The sequence below is a fragment of the Balaenoptera musculus genome, chromosome 1 (genome assembly GCF_009873245.2).
Source record: "Balaenoptera musculus isolate JJ_BM4_2016_0621 chromosome 1, mBalMus1.pri.v3, whole genome shotgun sequence".
In the NCBI taxonomy this organism is placed as follows: domain Eukaryota; kingdom Metazoa; phylum Chordata; class Mammalia; order Artiodactyla; family Balaenopteridae; genus Balaenoptera; species Balaenoptera musculus.
In genome coordinates, this window is record NC_045785.1 from 88,451,715 (window position 1) to 88,477,910 (window position 26,196).

General features: G+C 40.4%; 1 protein-coding gene across 4 annotated transcripts in view; it reads left to right on the forward strand.

Annotated features, from left to right (window-relative positions):
- The first annotated feature begins 205 nt into the window (after positions 1 to 205).
- The window catches only part of CDC14A (cell division cycle 14A), a 184,512-nt gene continuing 158,521 nt past the window's right edge, over positions 206 to 26,196 (forward strand). For 3 of the 4 annotated variants that reach the window (XM_036830948.1, XM_036830932.1, XM_036830927.1), the window contains exons 1-3: positions 206 to 739; positions 1,549 to 1,639; positions 17,796 to 17,871. In XM_036830948.1, the coding sequence (XP_036686843.1) occupies positions 691 to 739; positions 1,549 to 1,639; positions 17,796 to 17,871 (216 nt within the window). In that variant the 5' untranslated portion in view covers positions 206 to 690. Of the gene's footprint in view, positions 740 to 1,548; positions 1,640 to 17,795; positions 17,872 to 23,796; positions 23,939 to 26,196 lie in introns of those variants that run through there. The other variant, XM_036830941.1, reaches the window with a different exon arrangement.

A 26,196-nucleotide genomic window follows, 5' to 3' on the forward strand; every position in this document is an offset into this window, starting at 1 on the left:
CAGCAATTGGTGGACGGCAACAAAGCCTTAGCAACCGGTTCTTAGTGATCCGCGGGGCGCTTGGTAACTGGGGCGCTGGGCGGGCGCGGAGAAAGGAGCGGCGCTGTCCCTTTAAGGGATGGCCGCGGAGCCGTGAAAGTGGAGGGGGCTGAGGGAGGGCGGGGAGGAAGGTCCGGGGGCGGGCCCAGGGGGAGGAGGAGGAGGAAGAGTTGCTGCTGAAAGAAGGTGGCGAAGGAGGAGCCGGAGCAGCTGCTGCCAGCCGGCGGGCACCAGAGTCCTGCCCGCTGCCGCATGAGTAGCCACGGGCGCGATCGGGGCCAGAAGTCTCCTCCTCCATGATCCCTTTGGGAGCCGGGGGAAGACTTTGCCCGGCCGTGAGAGCTGGTCTGCGTTTCCCAGGCGCGGCGGCGGCGGAGCAGCGGCAGCAGCCGGGTCCGAAGCGGAGCGGCCACGGACCGGGGCGTGTGCGCCCCGCTCGGAGGGTGCTCGGGTTCCCCACGGAATGTCCCCGGGGCGCCCTGCGCGCTGACCCCCCAGCCGCCTCCGTCTTCGGCGCCTGCTGCCTCTCTCGGGCGGACTCGGTGTTCGGGACTGCAAGCTTCCCCGCTCCTGGGCAGTGGGGAAGCCCCCGGGGGCGGGTGACCTCAGCTGGCCGGGACCCAGCCCTCCCCCGTGCGTATCTCGCTTAAGATGGCAGCGGAGTCAGGGGAACTAATCGGGGCTTGCGAGTTCATGAAAGGTGAGGAGCAGCCGCCCCGCATCCTCCAACCCTCCCTCGCCCCCAACTCTTTTCACTTCTCGCCCCAACGTCCCAACCACTGTCTCTGGCTTCTTCCTGGGCCCCCAGCGTATTGCGGTCGCTGCGCGGGCTCTCGTCCCCTCTCGGTACTATCCTCTCCCCGAGGACCCCCTGCTTCCGGCTTCTCTGTCTTTCTTGCGTCCCTCGTTCCCTCTGCAGCACCCTCGGAAGGCCTCCCCGCCCGATAATGGGACAGCGCCGGCCTCTGCCGGGCTCCTGCATGCAGCGGCTCGTGCGGATCCTGCTCCGGGGGATCCTTTCGGTTGCCGTTATCCTACTACTGCTGGACTCGGTTTTCGGGACATCTCCAGACACACACCCCGTCTCTCCCCCCTTCCTCTTCTTGAAGTCTCCGGAGCTGCAGGGGAGAGGCTCGCCTCTGGCCTCTCCCTTCCCCTTCCGCAGCTGCTGAGGTCTGGAGATTTCTGAACCAAACTTGCATCTCCAGTGCTACGGGTACCCTCAGCTTCTACCTGCTCCCTCTGGCCTGAACAAGGGGGATGTGGGAGCTCTGCCCACCGCTGAGTCCCTCAGTCGGGCCCTCTTCTCGCTTCTCTAACTGGTATGCTCTTGGATCTCTGTCGCTTTGTGGGAGAGATCAGGGCTCTGCAAGAATTCCATGTGTTAATGGGGTCTTTAAATAATGGGTGGCGGTTGTTATTTTGATCTTGTTGCATTAGCAACCCCCCCTGCCCCCAGCTTCCCTACTTCTCATATGTTTTCTCCTGTCTTTTAAACTTGTCTTTCAGATCGGTTATATTTTGCTACTTTAAGGAATAGACCAAAAAGCACAGTAAATACCCACTATTTCTCCATCGATGAGGAGCTGGTCTATGAAAAGTAAGTTTCTTTCTTTCTTTCTTTTTTTCTTTTTTTTCTCAACCATTTAGTTTGTTGGCTCTTTGGTGAGGAAATGCTATCCACCTTTATGGCAGTTTTATTCACCTTCCCCCAGTGGTGCAAGCAACAAATCCAATTTCTTTAGACTCAGATGCTTGGGGAGAGGTGCAGGGAAAGTTAACATAATTTGAACCTATCGTCACCTCATTCCTTTTAGACCTCTATCTATATTAGTTCTTCCTACCACCACAATAAACTGCAACCGTAGATTCCTAACACTCCCCAGAGCAGGACCAGGGAGACGCACCCTCTGTCCTTGCCAGATTCTGTAGTATGCCTGTGAATCAGTCATGGAGTATTTACTGGAGCACCTACAGAGTACAGGGCAGTGTGCGTATTATAGGTGCTTCAGCTTTACAATTCACAAGGCTTCTGTTGTATCTCAGGATGTCTGTGTTTGTGCAGCTCATATTTGAAAAGTGGGACACACTTAGCTGGAGATAGCTGTATCCAAGCCATATCTATGAGTAAGATTTTATCAGTGTGGTAAATTATTGAGTTATTTTATTTGGGTGCCCCAAGCTTCACAGTATTATTATTTTTGCCTTTGAGGAAGTGGTATAGAAGTGCTAATTTACATTCTTTGTTTACTCTGCCTCTGTGGGATTAGGATTTGAGAGTGTAAGATACAAGTAGGGAACTGTTTTCTGCGAAAGACCATTGATCTACAGGAAAAAGATATCATATAGTATAGTAAAAACTTAATTAAAGAGAGATAAATCTCTACTTAATAAAAGCAACATATAATAAGGAATAAGAAGGCTGAGTTGACTTAATTATGTCCTTTTATTAAAAGAGCTAGTGTTTCAGAGTAGTCCAATATATTCTAACAAACATTTAATTTTACTTCCTTGTTTTCTTAACCAAACGTGCAATTAAATGAACATAGTTAAATGAACCATAGTTACTTAGTAAGCTTCCTAGGACTTGTCCCGTTAAGAGGGATTTTGGCAGTTCTGCCAAAGAATTTGTGGGTGCCACCAGGTATTGGAAGAGTGAGAGTATTCTCGAACTTCAAGAGCATATCTTTTACTTGAGGGAAAACATTCTTTAATTTCACTTCATCATAGGGATTCTTGAAACTGATGTCTTCAGGACATTTCTCTTAGTGGTGCTGGGAACAGGATGCTTCTTGAATGGCTGAAGTGAAAGTGGGAATGAAAGAGCCCTTTGCTGCTGCTCATGAATGCCCAGAGTTGCTGGGCGAAGAGGTCTAAATCCCTGGTGTCAGATTACAGCTCTGCTCCTAGATAGCATGGAGTCCTGCACTGCCTGCTCCCTGACCTCTGGTACCTGGATGATGTCACTGCCAGCAGTGTTTATGGAGTGTTCATTCTATTGTTGCGAATGTGCATTGTTGTCACCCTCTTTTCTGAGTGTAGGGTTTGGGGACCTCTCATGAGTCCAAGGGTAGGGACTGTGTATATGCCATTATGTTTAATTCTTCAGTGATGTGCCAGAGGTTAATATGTCACTGAACACGCTCCAGGCGTTGAGGTCTAAGTTGCTTCTCTTGGGATTGCTAGATGGTAGATCTAGCAGAAAATTACGTCTAGTCAACTAAACACAGCACGCAGTGGTTTTTTGATTCTAATATTGATATATGAGGAAAATTTTTTGTGTGATTTTAATGTTAGTATTTTAGGATAGGGCTACAAATCACATTCTTCTTATATTGATTCTACTGTATTTCTGGTGTCCTGTAAAGAAAGACTTGCTGGAGAGACCATCCAATTTATATTGTGAGTTTTGATGTCATTCTAAACTATGATGAGGACTCCAGTCTGGGCAGAGTGTGTATTTCTTTTTGTTTGGGGTGCCTAACTACTATGCCACAGTAGTGGCTATGGTTCTGGTCACCCACAACTCCATTTTTTTGTCACCTCAACATATTTCACAGGGCTAGAGGATGTAGTGAATACACGGATGATGGATGCATATGTTACCTTCAAGGAGCTCCAAACCTGCAGGGAGAAAGACAGGACTGCAGTGAGACAGAGAGAAAAGATAACTGCCATAGAGTAACATAACCCCTGTGCTGGGAGGAATTCATGGGCATTGGGGAGCACTTCTGGTTGAAGGGTTCAGAAAAGGCTTCATGAAGGAGTTAAGACTGGCTTGAGGGATGGACAGAGATATGAGAGGAGAGAACCCAGAAGTGGGGAACAGCGGAGGATGAGGAGGGAGGCTCTGGCGTGTGTTCAGGGAATAGTAGACCTCCGATTTGCCTGGTGTGTGTACAGGTTCAAGTGGGGCTGTGTGATATGAAGCTGAAAGGTCAGCTGGGCAGATTGCATGCAGCATGGTATGCCATGGGACTCTCTTGAGGATCTGGGGGCAGTCCAGGGTATGACTGGACCTGTGCTAACTGCAAATAATGGCAAACATTTATTGAGCATTTAAATGCATGCCAGATGCTGTTCTAGGTGCCCCACAACTATTAATTTACTTTATGTTCACAACAGTTTTGAGGCAGCTACTATTACCATCCTTAGTGTGCAAATGATGAGAGTGAGGTACAGAGAGGTTAGGTAACTTGCCCAAGGTCACAAAAGTAAGAAGTAGCAGACCTGGAATTTAAAACCAAACCCTCTGGTTCCAGAGTACATATATCCTCTCTCAAAAAATTAATATGATGCTATCATCACTTAAGATGGATTAGAGAGGAGGTAGAGCCCACTTAGAAAAATTCCGAAATGTTCAGTGGGGAGAAATAAGTGCTTAGATTAGGACTGGTGGCAACGGTAGTGGAAAGAAGGGCTCTGAATCCATGTGACTTGGCAACAGATCAGGTGGGTGGGTTGGTGGGGTGCTGAGGAAAGAGAGGGGTCAAAGAAGTCTTTAAGACAGCCTGGGTCATGGTGAACCTGCTGGGGCCATTGACTGAAATAAGAAGTAGGGCAGAAGAATTGGCTTGTGGGGAGATCAGGCATTCCATGTTGGTCAGGTTGGAATTAAGGAATTTAAGGGATGTGCACGTCAGTGTTGGATATCACATAAATTTGAAGTCCTTAAATTTGGGAATTTTCCCCAAAGAGATGATAAAGCCGTGAGAATGATGTGATTTCTGGGGAGAAAGGGAAAATTTCAAGGCCTGTATTTCATAGGCATGACCAGGATGAGAGGAGCAAGGGAAAGAGGTGGAAATAAGTGGCCAAAGAGGTGGACAAATGCTGAAGGAGAGAGAAGAAAGGGGAGAGGGACAGAAGTGGTGCAATCCATCCCTTCAGCTCCACTTCAGGGAGATATTGAATGAGAGAGACTATAAAGCCCCTGAAGGACGAGTAACATCTGGGTTCTTCTATGGAGAATGGCTTATGGTGAGGAAAACCTTGACTATCATATCAGATTGTATATGTCTCTAAGGAAAGGGGAATATTAGTATACATAATCACACAGGGCCTTGTACAGCCCTGTATCTGTGTACTTATTTGCTGAATGCATAAGTGAAATACTGCCTTTCTGGCTAAATTATCACCCTGGAAATGCAACTATTATTTTTGAATCAGGAAGTAGACTCTTTAAATATTAGGCTGTGGGCGTTCTGGACACAGCTGTGTTTTGTGCAGATGTTTATTTAGTTATGGAAAGACATTAGTGCATTATGATTGAAATGGCAAGCTTCTGAGAAGCTGGTGGAGAAAATTTAACAAAGTGGCCTTATGAGGTCAGACTGTCTCTTAGAAATGAAAGTCTGAATTTTCTCCTTGATTTTTAAACAGAATTTATCACATTAATATAAAGGCCTGAGCAGTTTTAGTAAAATGTGGTTGATAATAAGCATACGTTTGTCCTTGGTTTATGATTTCACAGATCAGAATTAACATCAGTGTATAGACTAACACACTTGTGAGAAAAAAATAGCCCCATAAAAAGGGAGCCTTTCAAAGATTTGTCTGTATTTGATTAAGCTACAAATAATGTACAACCCTCCAGAAAGGCTAGTTCTTTGGTTTTGGAATTGAGCCGTGTAATCTAAATAGAGGCTTACTTTTCATAACTTGGCTCAAATTTTTTTGGCTCAAAAGTTAGCAAAATCAAATACGTTAATTGTTTTAACCTTTGTGTGCCCCTCTTAATGGTGATGGGTGTAGGGTTGGATGTTTATGCATAGAAAGCCAGTTTGCTATAAAGGAGAGTGTAAAGGTCTTGTCCATTTTCATTTCTTCTCTCCTTGTGTTTGCAAAGGAAAGGTATTGAAAATGCAGGAGAGAACCCTTCATAGTCATACTCTGGGGACTGAATATTAAGCAGTTTCTGAAACGATTCAAAGGATTTCACCAAATGTTTTAGCATGGAAGAATGAGCAGCCTCTAATGAGGACTAATTAGCTAACTTGAAGATTTAAATAATTTAAAATGTTCAATTTTCATTTAAACTTTATTAAAGCAGCCAGATATTAATACAACCGGGAATTTTTAGATAAGTAATTTATAGAAGAATGATTTCTTTTATGTAGCCTGTAGCATAGGTTTGAGTTGAAATGCGAGCCTAGGACATCTTTGAGAGAAATACAGAAAAACTTCTCTTGCCCGGAAATACTTGTGGGAATGGATATTTAGGTTAGATAGAGGTAGGAAGAAACACTTTTGGTTTTTCAATTTTTATTTTAAATTTAATGTAGTTTTATTTAACGGACAGCTGAATGCCATCTAAGCACATGTATACATACACAGATATGTGATCTTATATAGAGCCTTGGGGCCATCATTTGGTACCTTAGCTTTCATTATAAATTGCTATGATATAGACAGATATTTATAGTCCTGTGACAGGCAATGTTCTATATCCTTTATACACATTAACTCAATCTTCAGAGCAACCCTAGGAGTTAGGTGCTATTATTGTCACCACTTTATAGATAAGGAAACTGAGGCCCAGAGAGGGTTATGTAGAGCTTAAGGTCATTGAGCTAGTAAATTTGCCCTGAAGTCTTGCTCTTATGCTTCCAGCAAGTTCCCAGTTGTCCTGAGCCTGAGGTTGGTGGGGAGGGTGCAGAACAGCTTTGCCCCTCCCTGGCTCACGTGGCCCTTCTAACTTGGGTGGTTATGGCTTTGGCAATAAATGTGCTGCTGACGTTGTGTGCACAAATTTGTGCGCAGGCTGTATCTGGGAATGTGTGATAGTAATTAAAATGTTTTTCCACGGCTCCACTTTTGTGGCTGTAATTTTGCTTTTTCTCCTTTCAGTAGACTGCCCCGCCTAAAAAGGAGAGAGAAAGTAAATTGAGTTAATTATCATTATATATTAATAGGAGAGATGAGAACAAAAGAAGCCCAGTTTTTATAAGCCTGTGAAAACTTTTTGCAGGCTGTCTGGTGAAATGTTCTTGCTGCTTAACTGGTGTAATGTAAGATGTAATGATTTCTGTATAGAATTCTCCTAAAAACTTGGAAAACTCTTTAGCTTTTAAAAGATGGTATAGGTTTCTACTTTCTTCCCCTTTTCTCCTTCCTCCCATCCTAACCTTGCAGAAATAACCCAGTATTGTTCAGGGCCACTTTTTCCACTCTCTGTTTTGAACACATGAGTTTTAGGCGTGTGCTTGTGTATGTGTACACCTGTGTACACAGCCAAGAGTACTATGCTGTGTACGTGATGAGGAAATAGACATATCTGTATACATTCACTGGTCAGTTCTTAATTCCGTGACCCACTGGAGTCCACTGTTACTTTCAGGATATTGATTTATTAAATATTTGCTGTTTTGACCTCCCAGGCATTCACAGTGGGTAGTCAGTCTCTGCTCTTCATAAGGACAAATTGTTACTCAGTTCTTTCAGTTTGCTTGAGATAAGCCTGGTGAAAATGCAAAATTTAACGGAGGTGCTGAGGACTCAGTTAAAACTGACAGGGCTAGTCTTAGTCGGGCAGCCTGAGAGAGGGATCCGAATGGACCGTACAAGAGTCCATTGAGGAGCTGTCTGCCGTCCAAGTTCTTTGTCGGCCAGGTCACCACAGGGCGGCTTCATTATTGTGTTTGAAGTAGATCCCTAAGACATCAGATGTTCTCATTTGTCAGTTCATAAACACATTCCAAAGCTGAAAGTAAATGACCTTTACTTAGCCACAGCTTAATACACCTTTGTGCTTAAAAGACAAAGAAAAAGAAAAAAAGACTCTTGACACATCTTTATGGGAAGTGAAAAAAGCAAAATTTGAAAGAAAGTTGTAAGTGGTTGGAAATAGAGGAAACAACATTTAGATGGGATAGATTTTGGCGCAGAGCACTGTGCTGATGCTTTGGGGACACACAGATACATAAAGAAGGAAGTGGAAACAACACATTGAAGGCAATATATGACAAGAGCTGTAAATGTACATATTAGAAATCTAAGAAAGGAAGAGATATAAAGCCTATGATATTTGAACTAGCTTTTGAAGGGTGTGTAAGAGCAAAAGAGTAAATTTTATGATCTCCGTGAGGACGAGTACTGCCTATTTTTGCTCACCACTGTATCCCTATACCCAGCACAGTGCCTGGCATAGAGATGGTGTACAAGAAATTTTAGCTGAATGAATGAGTGAGTGAACAAGGAGGAAAGAAAGAAAGATTTCAGTGTTGGGGAGTAGCAAGATTCTGTCAGGTGAGACAAAATACTTGCAGTGCAGAGAGGTCACAGGTGAGGCTGGAAACATGGTTGGGGACTGGCTTATGGAAAGCTGTTTGGATCTCAGTTCTGCTGGTTTATGAATGACAAGGAGACAGAGCAGAGCTCTGCTTAGGGCAAGTACTCCCATGGCTGGGAGGTGGGGTGTCTGTTGTCTGTGGCCAGGCTGGTTTATGGTTGTAGCAATGGGAACAGAAAGGCCCGGTGGGGGAGAGGCTAGAGAGGATGGAGTGACTATATTTGGGACTGACCAGATGAGGGGATGGGAGAATTGAAGGTTAAGTTCAAGGTTTCTGACTTGGGTGATTGGGAGAAAGGGACACCTTAAAGTAGGCCATGTCTGTAAATCAGAAGGGGGAGCTGCCTTTTTTGTTGCCTTGTTTTATTTTGGGGATGGCAAAGAGAAGTAAAAAAGTGGGGGGGGTCTATAATGAAAGTAGAAGAGGAGTCTTTGTGTTTTGCGATCTTTCAGCAGAAAATAGACAGTGTCTGCTGTGGATATTTAGATACTTACTTGTTTAAAATCTGGGGAGGTGGGTGGGACAGCTGATCTCAAGTTCCTTTCTGGCTCACTGATTTGAGTTGGGCTTGAGTGTGGAATTCATTGTTTCTTTAAAAAATTTTTTTACATTTAAAAAGTTGGTTTTGTTAATCACCTGAATACTTCCGGGACCACCAAAGAATCAGATGTTGAATGAGAACCATCAAAAATATTGCCGTATTTATTAAAGGACGTAACAGTCCCAGTCCTCGACAACTTGGAAACATCTGGTAAAGGATCACGATTATTTGTGATTGATAGGGAATTCCTTTATGGAAAATAGTTTGTGTGAACTAGAGTTTTTGAATAAAATGTTTCATTTATTAATTTATTAGTTTAATATTTTGGTCTTAAAGACGATCACGTCCTATTGACAAATTAAAGAATTTGCTAGTTTGGACTTCTTCTTTTCTTATAAAATTTAATTTTCTTTTGAGAACCAGAAAAGATGGTTTATTTCAGATTTGCTCTCCTTGATAGATATACTCTTGTAATGCATTTATCTTGTCTGGGAGTGTGGCATTTCACTGGGGCAGCTTCTACAAAGAGTTAGAAAATCACACCTTAAAATATCAAAGCAGTTTTGTAATTTATGGAAACCTTCCTAAAATGAATGTACGTTTTTGCCTTGTTAAAGAATTTACTGATTATGATTTGCTTTTTTTTCTGTAATACTCAGACTCTATTATTATGAATACATTGGTTGTACAGTTTCACTGTAATTCAGGGATAGTTTTAGGAGCTCCTAAGGAATAAAGTGATCTCTGCTTATGTAGCAGATGGTGCCTGCTTGCTAAATGTCTTTTGTCTTTTAGTGGTTTTAATTTATTCAGTCAGTTTTTGTTGATGACTACAATGAGCACTTTCTAGGTGATACTTACTGTTGGGTTAGCTTTTGACATTACTATCAATGTAGCAGCTGCCAATAGCTGCCTCCTGCCTATGATCTGTCTGATGAGTCTAATATACTATGGGCATAGGAACTAGATATTACATTTTATACAAAATAAGGCTAAATAGACTCCAAGTGAGTCTGAGAGTGTCTTATAAACGTCGCTAAAGGGCATGGGTTTGTGACAGGCTTTAGAAGAAACAATGTGACTGTTTTTTGGCTTACTTGTGATTCTCACTTCTATTCCAGATTGAGATTTCTGAATTGGGGATCTTCGTATAACTGATTTCTTATTCTATACATTTATCTTCCTTTTAAGAGAGTGTGGAATATATACAGCATTTATATTAGTCCTGGTAATCAAATTATTGATCATCTGCAGCTGAATTAATCTGAAATGCTAAAAACATTTTATTTTTTTCTAAGTGTGTGATAAAGAAAAGGGTTAAAAGGTCTCTTCTAGGGAGCTGTGAATAGTGGGCTTTAAAATAGTGACTTTCCTGTTCTGCCAGATGCTTTAACTAGTGTCAAATGTGTTTTATTTTATATGGCCTATAGCAGATTGCCTACAGCTCTAGAAAACCCAAAAGTAAAGGTTTAGAATGATTTTAACTTGGCAAAGCTCTCAGATAGAATTGAAGGGGCTGCTAAGCAAAAAAGGAGTTGGATGGCGCTTAGTTGGGGTGAGTCTTTTTAGATTGGGGGTTACTTCTGGAGCAGGTCACATTGGGAGGAAGCCAGTAATAAAGATGCAGGCCGTGGGGGAGACTGTGGAGGTGGGTGCTCCCAACCTCTCCCTGCTCTAGAGAGGCGGATGACCTCGCCATTCTCCATCGCCCTCACTGTCCTTTCCTTCTTAGGTTATTTTTGTCAATTTTGTCTACTTAGTTCAATTTTACCCAAAGCTAGTAAAACGTGATATCTGACATCTTTCCCCAGATTTGACCTGGTGTATAGCTTAGAAGGATTAAATGGAAGAAGGCGGTATTTTTGCAGATGAACCAGCCATGTCAATCTTTCATTCATTTGCTCAGTCATCTCCGTGCCAGGTGCTAGGGAGACATTAATGAGCAAATTTTAACCCAACCCTGTTCTCATTGAGTTTATAGTCCAGTGAGGCTTAGGGAGGCTATTAATCAAATATTTAGACATAGGACTGTTTGTAAGTTTTCTGAAGGAAAGACCTATGGTTTTGGAAGCACATAACAACGAAAACTGGCCTGCAGGGTAAAGGGGTACGTGTGTGTGCGCGTGAAGTGGGGTGAGGGCGGAGGTGGAGGTAGAGGTGGGGGAGGGATCAGAGAAGAATTCCCTGAGGAAGTGTGACTGGAACTGAGACCTAGAGGATAAGTGGGTGTTAATTAGGCCAGGGAGGGTAAAGTGCCAAGGGCCTGAGGCAGGAATTAAAAGAAACAGCTTGGTTGGAGCTTACTAGTACTAAAATGGGGGGAATGGTGCAAAATGAGGCCCCAAGGAGAGATGGGTAGAGTCTGCATCACCCTGGGCCTCACAGACAAGTTTGAGGGTTTTGGTTTTACTTCCAAGAGCTTAGAGAGGTAACGTGATCATTGCCAGGTTTTAGAGTAATTATTTTCCTTTTCAGGACCTCACTTGCTTTATGACATGTGAGGAAGGTTAGTCTTTTGTGTAAAGGGGATCAGTCCCCATTCTGTTTTTTTACGGAAGTCACATGCATACTGTCTGCATAGCCCTCTTGCCTTCAATACCTGTCATTAAACAAAGGGGTTAATTTCCACTGCTTGAGAATGTTTCTGTGGGAGTGAATTTTAATCTTGCCAGTGCATTCCTGAAAAAGTTTTCTTTTGTTTACATTAGTTTGAGAGTCAAAGGGGGTGTTTAATTAATTGACCTGCTCCAAAGAGGGAAGTTACAGAATTACAGACCCTGGTGCTGAAGGTTCCTTGATATCATTTAGTCTGTCTTTTGGCTTTAAGGCAAAGCAGCAACCCATTTTACAGAAGCAGCAGCTGAAGGCTTCGGTGGCCCTTCTACTTGCCCCAGGTTAATAAGGTGGTAAGTGGAGAAGGGTTCCTCGTATTCCCAGTTGTGTATCTGGACTTTCCTAAAAACCTAGATAATGTACCAAAGGACAGGCGTGAGAGTTGATATTGGGATTCTCTCCTTCCTTTGTGATCTCAACAAATTTACTTACCTATGTCACGTAAGGTATTTACTTACCTTACATAGGTAAGTAAATAGTACTGATGTGAAGGTTCCTACCTTATGAAGCCGCTCTCTGGACTGTGGGTTTGTTTTCCGGCTATGTAGAAAGCATAGTGAATTTCAGGAAGAAAGCTGTGAGGTTCTTTCTATTCTCTGAGGAGACACTCTGAGGAAAATGCCTTCTGTACCTAGACCAAACACATTGAGAGGGCAGAGTGCATCAGATAGGGCGAGCAGCCCTTGAGAAACATTTGAACTGTTGAATGGTTTGTCCAGTATGTATAACTAGAGTCGTAGACAATCTAGACTATTTTATATATATATACACTATAATATATATATATAATTATATATATATTAATATATAAATATATAAATATATATATACACTATAATATATATAATAGTCTTATATAATGGCTAGGAATGTGATATGATAGGGTAATATAATATAATATAATATAATATAATAGCTGGAAAGAACTTTAGAAGCCATCTAATGCAGCATTTTCATTGATAGATGAGGATGTGGAGTCCCAGAGAGGCTAAGACATCAGTCCAGGGACTTTGAGGGATCAAGTTGAGACACGAACTCCTTGCTTCCCAATGGTCTTTAGTTTTCCATCAGTCTCTAGGTGACTGATGTGGAGCAGGAAGCTTCTTAGATGTGCAGCCTCTCTCCCCTAGGAGGTAGACATCAATGTGACTGTGGTTTGTTACACCTGAGCAAAAACTCAAGCTTGTACTTTGATCTTAGATTAATGTTTGCTGAGCATTTGAGGCCTTTTTGAAATGTGACCATTGTGTTTCAGCCATGTACAGGATCTTTATCATCAGACTGGAGGGGTGCTGATAATATTTTAGTGATAGGGAAAATATTAGGTATAGCGTATAGCCCAGAGATCAGTGCTGATTAATTTCACCAAAATTTTGCACATATGTACATACACACACATACACACACATCTCACTGTGCTTTGGAGGATACTGCTATCTTAGCATTTATCAACGGTAATTATGTTTACTTGTCTATCATTGGGTGGTGAGCTCCTTATGGGTAGGGACTGGTAGTCAGCAGGTTTTCAGTAATATTTGAGTGAGTGACTGAATGAATGAATAGATGAAACATGTGAGCAGTGCTGGCAAAAAATTGGAAGAGTTGGCATGCGTTATAATGATCTTACAGAATTTTTTCATGTTTTTTTTCTTGTATTGTCAGCACTCTTTGATTATTAGGTTAACTTGTAGTGCCTTGCCCAGAGTAGGTGGTCATAAATTTTGTTCAGTGAGTATTGCTTGGAATACAGTTTATCTTTTTGCTGAGGAGTTGACAGTTTTCAGAGGAAACTTTCGATATGTAGAATAAGGTACAACTGTGCTTTAAATAATGATTCCTCTAGGAATGGACCCACTTAAATTAGAGTTTGTTAGAAAAACCAAACACAAAAGAATGATACATCATAAACTTCATAAATCTCGTGAGAAGAGCTGGACATGTAGGGTATAACAGAAAGGCTTCTAGGCCCAAATTCTATTTCCCTTAAATTCTGTGGGTAGCGGGTGACCCTGGTAAACATTTGCTCTGGTCCCATTTCTTCATTCTCCCCAGAAGATGACCCTATCTTTCCTTCCCTCCCCACTTGCAGGACTCCAATTCTTTTCATTTCTTTCCTATCAAAACAGGGAAGAATTTGATTTTAGCTATCTACACTCACGGAATAAAAAGACAGATTGACTGTTTTTCACTTAATAATTCATGAGTTTCATTCTAGGTATTGACCCATAATTTACCAACCTTACAAGGGGAAATTTATATATATATAAGGGACACTTATTCATTTGTTCATTCGTGCATTCATTTGGAGGGGAAGCTCAGGGTACCCTGCAATAATAAAATAATATATCCATGGTTTTCCTTGTCCAAATGAGACAAGTTTCCCCCAACACTAGAAAAAGTGGGGGCCCTTGCTTGGCTGTGGCTCTGGAGGCCTCTTCCTGGGAATTGCCAGAATGGAGAAGACACTATCATGTATCATTAACCTCAGGTTTAGGAGCCCACTCAGCCCTCGGGTTTCTTTATTGTGTCTCTACACGGCTTATCTCTGCCATTTCTCCTCCCCATTTTCACTGTCCCCAGGTTGATGACTTTCCAGTTCTCCTCTTCCGCCCTGAGCCCAATTCTTTTATTCTCCTGCCTTGGTTCCAAGTTGCTCAAGTACATATTTTATACGTTCTAGCATATTTGAGTTATTTCAATTTTTATCAATTGATTTTTGTATTTTAACATTTCCCTCTAGCTAATGGTCTGGCCTGTAAATGTGTTTCCATTTTCCCCACCTCTGGTGAGGAAGTTTCTTACAAAGAGGCATGTTGTTGGAGGGTGTCTTCTCTGTTCATGGCATTTTATTATACCTAAGTCAGTGATAACCTAGCATGGTGTGAGCAGCTGTGACCATTTTTTCTTCAATGCTCTTGACATTTTCAGAAATGTATTTAGCTTGTTAGAAAATTATATGTATATAAAGCTATATTATAAATATATATTTTTAGAACTGTAAACACTGTAAGGAAAGGATATATAAAACGACCTTAAGATAGAGTTTGTTGGCTTTATATTTGTCTGTGACAATTCTGACTTTTGAGAACATGTTCTAAATTGCTCTTGGCTGTGCAAAATTTTTAACTGAATTTCTCAGTGTGACTTGAAGGCCATCCCTCCTTTTGTAGGATATAAACGCTGGCCCATTGAGCTTCAAGATATTGTGAGGTTAGAAACCTTCTAGGTTAAGATTGCCTGTTTTTCTTCTACCCTTAACCTGGGGCTGTGGTCAAGATAGAGGTATACATCTTTCACTGCAGCTATCTGATACTCTGAGCTAACTGTCTCTTTGAGGGACTGTGAAGGGGAGTGGGGACTAGGTCCTCTTCTATTTTTCCACCCTCTCCTGTCCTAGGTCCCAAACTGGCTTTCTGGAACTATGACCCCCTTGAACAGGAAGGGACAAGAATTACCAGGGACTAATCTCACTGTTGGGAAAAATGTGGGCCCCTGGAAGGGAAGGACATTGTCCTTAAACATTTCATCTATACCTCACTCATGGTACTTGATTATTCCTCTAGTTATTTTAAATAAGTTATTTATTTATATTTCTCTAGTTGTTTGTTATTTTTGTTTCTTTCTTTTTTTAAATCTTGATCAGTGTTGTCTATCAGCACAGAACATTTTCTGCAGGGATGGAAATGTTATATATCTGTATTGTACATCTTGGTAGCCATTAGCCACATGTGGCTTTTGAACTCTTGAAATGGGCTAATATGATGGGAGAACTAAATTTTTAATTTATTTAACTTCAATTAATTTAAATTTAAATAGCCACATGTGGCTAGTGGCTGCCATATTGGAGAGTGCAGATCAACTTAAGGATGAGGTCTGTATTTGATTTACTTTTTCCTGTGTTGTTGGAGTATACCAATTTATTTTCATGGTGTTTGGTGAAATAGGTGTGTTCAGTAATCATGTTGCTTCCAAAAGTATATGTGTCTAAGCTGGCTCTACTGTTAGGAATAGCTTTGAGTCTGGAATTGAAGTTGGCTTGTAATGGTTAGTATGAAACTGGAATTAGATGACCTGAATTCTTTATGCTTTCCTAAAATTTGTTCACAGTGGGTTAAAAAAGCTGAAATAATCCGAACTAAAAATTCCAGATTTACCTTAAAGTTTTATGTCTCAATATTCATGTTCAAGTAGCAAAAATAAGATATATTAGTTGAGTTTTGCTTACAATAACCCAAGGATAAGGAAATCTCTGTGATAGAAACAAGGCTGCCTTAATCAGTGCTGGTACATACTTATTTGTACAGTCTTTTCATTTTGGTTCTTTTGAGTGGATTCTTGTCGACAGGGCTTGAACTGGTTGGTAATTGTCGTAGGCATAGTTCATTTTGGATTCATGGGTATTTTTTTATACTTAGAGCACAGCATCACACTGAGGACTAGAAATAGAAGAACTTTTAATTTCAAATCGTTGCAGGTTTCCTTTTTTGGCAACTCTACTCTTACTCTCGTGAAACCTGTGTGCAGGAACGGCTAATTTTCATGTTACCTTGAATGTAAGGGCCAAAATATTGTCAACTTGTTTAAGATGGATAAAATATAGAAGTTTAGTATTCTTAAGTAAGGCAAGAGGCTTTTGGCAGATTTGTAATGACATATCTATTGTAGTGTAATTTGGGTAGCAGAAAAAATTAAATAAATCCTAATTTTTACTTAAAAAATTAAATGTCTTTTGGGGATACTTTTTTTGAAAACGTGTTGATATTTAGTAAATTTATAGTCTAGGCTAAATTGAATTTGGGCATTAATGAGCAAAATAGTCATAATGAAGACTTATTTGTTGAAGTTTATTATGAGCAGGGCATTCTCAAGGTGTCCAGTCCCTGAGTGAGAAGCCTACACTGTAGCTGGCCAGGTAGGATCTACACTTAAAAAGATAATTCATAGTATGTGATAGTATGTGTCGTGGGCCAAAACAGTGGCTCAGATGATAAGTTTTGGGAACTTTGAGAGAAAGGTGGTTAGTTTTCTCTTAGGGTGAGTGCAGGAGGTAGGACTTGAACTGGATTTTGAGGAAACTAGAGGGTAGTAGAAAGAGAAAAGGAGAGCATTCCAGGCAAGGAGACCAATCTGAGCCGTGGCTTGGATTAAGAATATGCATGGAGTATTCGAGAATGAGGAATGGACATATTTGTTGGAATGAAGATTCCATATGGGAACTATTAGGAGAGATCAGCCTGGAAGCTAGGGCTGTGATGGTTAGGGCTTTGATTTCTGAGCCAAGGAATTATTCTGAAGGGAGTAAAGAGCCATTAAACATTTTTGAACAGTGAGAGGATATGTGAGAAGTGAGATTTTATAAAGATTAATTTCTAGTGTGGAATATAGGTTGACTGGGCAGGAGAGAGAGAATTAAAACACTAAAGATGTGAGATGAAGAAAGATCTGGACTTTTGTTGCTGAAGTAGGAATAGAAAAGGAAGGGCTGACTTAGAGTAGTAGCTTATTTGATATATAAGAACTAAATTAATATTTATTTGAACTAAATTAATAGGAAGTTTCATGTCTGAGCAACTGGGAGAAACAAAAGGTTTTCAGCCTGGAGGGCTGATTTGAAGGAAAGATGGGTTGAGTTCCAGGTGATGGAAGGACCCATAGATGGGAAGTCCAGCAGGTAGTTGAAGATGGGAAAAACTGATGTTGGGTCTTGGGTTAGGAGCCGTCTGTTTTCCATAGTGTTATCGTTTAATTCATGACAGCAGATGATCTGCAGACTGATGCATGTATCCTGGAGATGTAAAGGGGTGGAGAGAAGGAGACGAGCCAGGGTGTTATATAATACAGAAAGTCCAAGGAGAATGAAACTGAAAAAAAGACCACTGGATTTAAGGTACTTGAAAATTGAGAACAAGGTTTGAGTGGAATAGTTGGAATTAGAACTTAGGGTACATGAGCTTTATGACTAAGTAGGTGATAAATAAAACCAGGAAGTGTAGGCCACATATATGTTTTGCTCATGTTGGTTCTTTCAGTGCTTGCTTTTTAATTCTTTTACTTAATGTCCTGGCAGGGAGATAAAAGGAGGTGGAACTCAAAACTGTCCAAATAGTTCCCTGTTACGAGACTGGTTATAGTAACTGGAGGGCATTGGCAGGGTGAAGTCACTAGTTATTTGGATTACTATGATTCAGTCGTGTACTAACCTTTATTCCCAAAGACAATTGAAACTTGACTGTAACTTTAATGAAAATAAAAATTAGCATTGATGTTACTGAAAATATCTTTACTAAATACTACTTTAAAAAAAATCTCAGTTTCTATGCAGATTTTGGACCTCTGAACTTGGCAATGGTGTACAGATACTGCTGTAAACTAAACAAGAAACTAAAAGTGAGTATTGTGGTGATGTTTATATTTTGGTGTTAAAAATCTGAACTGTGAAATCTAACCGGTGGGGTTGCTGTGCATATACCATTTAGTTAGGTAATCTTGATCTTTGGAAATTTAAGTGAGTAGTTCACCTAGAAGTTGAAATTGATCTACCTGATTACCCCACAAAGGACATGTTAACCTCGTTCATTTTTCAGGATCAATGGAAACATGAGCTGAATGAAGTCATTGAAATAGTGATCTAAGAAAGAAAACACAAATCCTTTCAGGTTGTTGTTAATGGGTTTATCAAATTCCCTCCTAGGATGATTTTTCTGAAACCTTCAGATCCACTTCTGGACACTGTTACCAGGTGATGAAGGGGGCTGGCTCATCATTGCACGGCAGGAGCTCGAGCATAAGCTTTTTCTATCTGATCAAGATTGAAATTTTTGTGTATTGCTTGAATGTCATCTCTGTAGAGTTAACAGCCAAGTGAGATTGATCAACTAGCAGCAATAGAGCATGGATTTTACCTGTTATGACAAAATTTGGGTCATACATTCACTATTCATCGCTATTTTTTAAATTTTACATGTGGCTTTTTTTCCCTCTTAAATTCTAAGCATATATGAGGAAGAGTGACATCTATATTCCTAGTTTTGGTAAACTTACTTCATCACATAGAAGGAAATATTTATCTTTTTCTCTCAATTTTCTAAATGAGGATCTTAAATAAATGTTTCAGTTTGCAAGGTGAAATCTACACAGCATGCTCTTGAGGATAACCACTAAGTTATAATGCTTGGATAGTTTAATCTTTCTGCTGGGTAAAATGTTACTGGCATGACACAGTGCAGTGCCTTGTATATATTATCTGCTTAATGATAATTTTTTGATTTGATTGATTTTTATTGTACTTAGGTATAAAAGACAGTCTATCGTGGAGAATTTCCTGTAAAATATGAATTCACAGATGTTTGCCATTGATCTCAAAATGCTAAATGGACATGGAATGATACCAAAGAGAGATTTTTAAAGTCAAAAATCACATAACATAAGATCTGTTGTAATCAACTTTTTAGGGGATTAATTTCTAAAGTAGTGTCTGACTCAGAAATATAATATGTACATTCCTTTAACTAAACCTACTTACATTTTTAAAAAATTTTATTTTTATTTTTTATTCATGCTAAATTTTTAAATTTCGTTTTCTATTTTTTTAAACATCTTTATTGGAGTATAATTGCTTTAAAATGGTGTGTTAGTTTCTGCTTATAACAAAGTGAATCAGCTATACATATATGTATATCCCCATATCTCCTCCCTCTTGCGTCTCCCTCCCACCCTCCCTATCCCACCCCTCTAGGTGGTCACAAAGCACTGAGCTGATATCCCTGTACTATGCAGCTGCTTCCCACTAGCTATCTATTTTACATTTGGTAGTGTATATATGTCCATGCCACTCTCTCACTTCGTCCCAGCTTCCCCTTCCCCCACCCTGTGTCCTCAAGTCCATTTTCTACATCTGTGTCTTTATTCCTGTCCTGCCCCTAGGTTCTTCAGAACCATTTTTTTTTTTTTTTTAGATTCCATATATATGTGTTAGCATACGGTATTTGTTTTTCTCTTTCTGACTTACTTCACTCTGTATGACAGACTCTAGGTCCATCCACCTCACTACAAATAACTCAATTTCTAAACCTACTTACATTTTTCAGAAAAGAAGCTACTGCCTATCGTTTAAAAGATAAAGTTAAAATTTTTGTAATCACCAAGGAAGCAAATAATATCCCCAAAAGGATTCAATAAAAAATATTAAATGGACTTTTAATGGATGAATTAACAAGGAAAGGATAATTCATAAATAATTAAAATCCATTTCTTCCTTTTGAGGACCTAGGAATTTCTTCACTTTCTTGATTAGTCCTGTTAGTATGTAGTTGGTATGAACTGGGTATTATAATCAACAGTGTGGAACCTGTCTACTATCTGGAATGATTGAAGAGAAAGGAATCATTATCAGGAAAACAAATTTTCTGGTCTGACTCAGTGCTCTATATAACAAGTACATAAGAGTAGATGGATTGAATTAAGACTATTTTACTATCATGGTCTATACTAAACAGTATGGGTAAGCGTATACAAGGGCTTGCTTTGATTTTTTTCATTTACAAAGCTTTCTTTCAACATTATACAAATTTAATAAAGTTCAGACAGTCCCCTCGGTTCATTTCAGTGATCAGGTAATCTGATGGATGCCTGGAATGAATGACATTTTTAGCTTTAGTACAATTAGTGGGCCCCTTGTTACTTGCTGAGGGAATGAATTTTAAATGTTAGTAAGTCATGGGTTATCTCAATAAAGCATACCAAGTAGAATCGCTTTATCAGGAGAAAAAGACTTACGTTACCAATTCAAAGCTGCAGTCGCTTCAGCCTTGTAGAATCTGTTTCTTCAGCTCTAAAATAGGGCTTATAGAGCTCTCCCAGAAAGGTGGTTAGGATTATATATGTACAGAGGTTAGAAAATATGTGTAAGAGAGCTTTGTAAATTTTGAAGTCCTATACAAAAGAAAGTTACTAAGGTAACATTGGTGAATTCTGATAGGAATTACAATAAAGACAGTTCTTCAACAAAGTTTATGAACACCTTCTCAGCCTCATAGCTATCATTTACATACGCGAAAGCTATCCGATATCATTTTAGGAATCCAAATAACCATTTAGTCCAGCCTCCTGATTTCATAGGTGCAGAAAGGGAAGCCCAGGAGAGGCATGTGACTTGCCCAAGGCTGCAAGGTAAGGTCGGGGCCAGGTTCTCAGGCCCTTGACTGCGTCATTCATACACTTCTCTCCACCTTCACTGGTAGCTGCAGCCTCTGGTTTATCATCTTCCTGCACTTACCCACAGCACTGCCCTGACTAACTTCCCCTTGTTGTCCCATGGTGGCCTCATAGCTCCTCTGCTTCTTTTTTGCTCCAGTGACCGTTCCTGCCACTCCAGCTGCTTTGTCTCCTGGAGCCCAGACTCTAGGCTTTCCGATTTTGAACGTACCCTCCTTGTTACAAACAACAACAACAACAACCCAACAACAAACCAAAACGCCTCCCACATCGTCTCTCTCACCCTTGTGTAATCTCCAGACCTTCAGTCTCCCTATTCTTTTAGGCTCTCAGCTCCCTTCCGAAGTCTCTTGTCTGCAGCCCACGGTCACTCATTTTGGTAAGACCTTTGGCACCATACTTTCATGCCTTTTGTCTTGCTCACTTTGACAACTCCCACCCTTGGTATCTTCCCAGCAGGTGATTTCATGCACTAACTTACTGATTTACTGAAGATTGCAGTACCCCTGCCACTCCTAGCCTTGAACTTTACCCCGAACCACGTCGCTGCTCCACACAATTGCGTGTGACATCCAGTACGGCTGGAGTGCCCTTGCCCTCTGGTTTGATAACTCCTCATTCTTTAAGACCTTGTGCAAGCACCACCACACCTAGTAAGCATCTCCTTGTGCTGCTGGACAAAGTGGGAGGTGCCTCCTTTGTTTTCCCGTAATTCTTTGTGCAGATCTCTATTACTGATGAGTTGTAATTTTAATTTTAATTGAAATTATAATTTCAGTTATAATTTGCAATTTTCAATTGCATCTATCTTTCTCACTAGACCTTGAGCCCCTAGAGGATGGAGGCATGCCTTATCAAAAAATGGAGACTTTTGTCTCCAAGTGTCCAGCACAGGGTCACTAAACACACAGAAACTGCTTTGGCCTTATCATGATCCCCATGACTTACAGATCCTCTTTCATCCTTTTGCCTCTAGAGGTTTCAATATCCTACCCTCAGCATGTTTACATCCTTACTTTGCACTGATTTCTTATCATTTGCTCTCCCAACTTTGTCTTCCTAACTGTACTGAAACTGCTCTAGTGACATCTTGAATACCCAATCTGATGCCACTGACTTGGTCCTCAAACTCCTTTGCTTCTCTGAATAATTGGCACTATTTTAACAAATAACTTTTGTTAAAATAACTTAAATAACTTCTGTTCTTTTAACAAAGAACTTCTTAGAATTCTTTTTCTGTGTGGTTTCCTAACTCTTTGAGGCGTATTTCATTTTCTACTTTGGAAATTTTTATTTCTTCCAATAAAGCTCTTATTATTTTTTCCCCTTTATTTGATACCTTAGGTAGATAGGTAATATTTACAGTACATTCTATTCCAAACCCAACCCGAATTTCTTATCTTTTATATGTTAAAAGGTTTTTTTTAAAGTTGATGGTTTGAGGTGATGATTTACTGATATTTTTGTGTGTGTGTGTTCATACGCATTATTTTCCCAATGGCCTTCATCTTAATTATATGAATTAAAATGGAAAATTATCCATGACGCATTTACTTAGATTAAAAAACCAAAATCAGAAACCACTACCACCAGCAAAAACCCTGTTTCTTATTTTAAACTATACTTTAAAAAGTGTAAGTATTAAGAGTTATACAGTAACAGGTTGTAGTTTGCTATTTCTGGTCAAGAGTTACCATAATAAGGGAATCAGTCAAAGAAAGAAGGTTTAATGAAGTGAGGACAATTTGCAAAACTGTGTATGTTATTTAATTTAAAATGTCATCTGTGATTGATAGGCTAGACCAAGAATTGTAATCTTGTACTTCAAAGAATCCATAAACTCCTGAAATTATATATAAAATTTTGTATGTATTTACATTTTTCTTCTGAGAGGATTCATAACTTTTTAATAGGTTCTCAAAGGGATTTTTGGCACAGACAATGCTGAGAACACTGGGCTGGAATATACGAGCTTCTAAAAGAGAAGACGGTAGTAATTAAGGACAAGGTAGTGGTGTTTTGAAAAGCAGAGTACCTTTTTCAAAGTTTATCAGTTAAGAAAATCTTTCAATTACTGATTCAATAATTTGACAGTTTTATAAACCTAATATGATTGAACTGGCTTTTTCTAAAATAATCAACACAGTTTTAACTGTTGATTTCACTTTTTCTCAGAGAAAAATAAAACCCCAGCCTGCGGGAAAAAAGAGCGTCTCTGAAAAAAGGGGATGTTTTCTAGGGCAGTAATTTTTTTTTTTTTAATACCTGCTCTTATGAATCAACAGGACAATCACAGTAATTTTGGGGTAAATTTAGAAAGATTTAAAAGAATACTGACAGAAATGTAATTTTAAATGTACAAAACATCCCACATGGCCCTTTCAGGGTAAAAGAAAAAAGGGGAGGGGGGCATGGTGAAATGGATGATTATATTAAAGCACTGAAAGTACCTGGCAGATGGTGGGGCTCAGGGAATGTCCTTGTTGCTGAATGAATCAGTGCAGTAATCCTATCTGGTAACCAGGTACCTGCCACAGTATCAGGTGGTTGTACACAAGCACTCTTTTGATACAGTGATCAGACCACCCTCTTATTATAACTACAAAAACATGTTGAAGATTTCTTCATGAGGTTATCTTCTGTTGCAGGTTCATGGGCTTTTGGGGGAAGAAAAGCAAGCTACATTCTGGAGAGTGTTCATGTAGTTTAAAGAGGTATCAGGGGTGCTAAAACAGTGTTAATTCCCACAGGAGTGAGCGTATGTAGAGTTTGCAAGGCCTGGAGCCCTTATGCCCATTCAGAAGCCTCAGGCAAGAAAACCCCCTTTTATAGAGAATCCCCAAATGCCTTCAACTATATTATCAGCCTGATCGAGTAACCTGTATGAGCAACTTTTCTTGACGTTTTGACTTCTACTTTGTTCAAAGGTGCCATTTCATTAAATGAAACATACTGGGTTTGAAACAAAATGGACCGTAAGAGACACCGTTTTCTTTTTAAATAAACTATTCGATCTGTTTTATTTTAGCTCTAAATAAAAACATCAACCGTATTTTGTTTTGTACAGCCAAAGAAAATTTTCAAGAATATCCCTTTCCTGGGAGAGTTGGAGGTAAAACATGTAGAGGTCATGGCTGCTCACAGGAAGACCTGTTCATTTTATCGCTTTTGCAATGGAATGACCACTGATTGCCATGGAGACGCTGATTGCTGCGGCCATTACTGGGCTAGCCTAGTCAGTGTAAGAGAATGATGCCTTGGTCACCATGGTCCCTGTGCTGTAATCTACTTAACCTGACCACCATCATTGGCAGAGCTTGCGTGTTTAGGGAAGTGCATGCGCTCAGTTTTCTTTTTTATTAAAGGGCATATAATCCAGGCTGCACTAATGTCTTCCTTAGCTCAGTCAGGCTGATTGACATAGCTTAAACACCACATTCTAACCACACGACTTGAAGATTTTACTTTTAAGCATGGCAAACAACTTTACCGAAAGGCTGCCCCCAAAATCTGTTCCTTTAAATTGGCCATTAACTCTTTTGTTTTTGTTTTTGTGGCTTTGAGCTTAATTGCATCACCTTTTGATTTTGAATGGTTAAGTAGTTTGTGGTCTCCTGACCTAAACTGAACAAGTGCATGATTTGTGTCTGTCACCATAATTCAAGGATAGCCTGAGGTATTTGTGATTTGTGTAGCATGTCGTCATTTTCTCTCTCTGAGTTGCCGTGGCTTGTTTTTCACAAGGAGTGATCCCATTAGAATGCAACCTTTCACATAGCTTTCCTTTCTGAGATAGAAAATGTCTGTCTGGGGTCAATATCCTCATCTTAGTTTGTATTTTTCTAATATGGCAGTCATTGTACTTTGGTTTACAAGTACCATCAAACATTTATATGCTATATTACACACTTGTCATGATTTACATAAGAGTGGTAGAACTTTAACTCTCACTCAGGGAAGCAGTACAGGTCTGGAAATTTCCATAGGTTTGCTTATGTTAACTGATAGATATTCATTACTAAATCCCATCTTTTAGTTACTATTTTTTTACCTTGTTAAATGAAACAATTATTGTACCTGTAATTAAGATCATTCCATTGGACCTTGCTGTGCTGTGACTGCATCCCTAGGTAGTTATTCTCTTCCATTTGTAATAAGCCTTGGCCAATATTTTCCCCTTGTTTAGCATCAAATATTCATTAGACTTTGAGCACTTAGGAGGCTAGAGCCTGGGGTTCTGCTTCCCTTGTTACCATGTTGCTCAGCACTGTGCTTGACACACGACAGCTGCTCATTTCATGCTGATTGAACCATTAGAACTTTCTTCAGCTGCAGTATCCCAGCACTCAGATTCAGCAAACTGATTGCCTGTGGGCTGCTTTCAGTTCACAGACATGTTTGGGTTTTTTTTTTTGGCATGAATGCTGTTTAAAAATTTTGAATTCATGGTCCACATCTGTAATTTATGAAAATTTTCATTAAATTATAGATTCCTGGCTTCTTTTAAATATTACAGTATCTGATTTGGGCCCAGATTCCTGCACGAGAGCTAGGTCTGCATTGGGTAGGGCATGCTTTTCTAGTTTCCCAACCGACCCACTTTAAATTCTTGGCCCCTGAGAGCATCTGTATTTGGAACCTCTGGAATAACACCATCATTTATATTTATTTATTTTTGGCTGCGTTGGGTCTTCGTTGCTGTGCGCGGGCTTTCTCTAGTTGCGGCGAGCGGGGGTTACTCTTCGTTTCAGTGTGCGGGCTTCTCATTGTCGTGGCTTCTCTTGTTGCGGAGCACGGGCTCTAGGTGCGCGGGCTTCAGTAGTTGTGGCAAGTGGGCTCAGTAGTTGTGGCTCGCAGGCTCTAGAGAGCAGGCTCAGTAGTTGTGACGCACAGGCTCTAGAGCGCAGGCTCAGTAGTTGTGGCTCACGGGCTTAGTTGCTCCACGGCATGTGGGATCTTCCCAGACCAGGGCTCGAACCCGTGTCCCCTGCATTGGCAGGCGGATTCTCAATCACTGCACCACCAGGGAAGCCCTGGAATAACACCATTTAAAGCAGCTTAGTTGCTGAAACATTAAAGGAACTTTTTCCGTAGGTGTTATCAGCTGGAATGCAAGAATTTACAAATTGTAATAAAGTTTTCTGAGGAATCTGGGGAAATATGTTTTCTATAACATGCTTTTAAAAGTCACATGGCATGATTTGGAGTTCCTAAAAGAATTTAAATGTCTTTTGGGGCTACTTGACCAGATGGATGGTATTTTAGGATCCATATAGAGCATTTCCAGGAATGGGGCCTTTTCCCACATTTTCATGCAGCTCTTTTCCAAAATTTAGCAATATCTTAGCACAGTGGATTTCAGTGTGTGGTCCCTGGACCAGCAGCCTCAGTATTAATTGCCAAGGAATTGTTAGAAATGCAAATTCTCGGGCCCTTCCCTGCTGAATCAGAAACTCTAGGGGCGGGGCCCAGCAATCTGTGTTTTAATAAGCTCTCTAA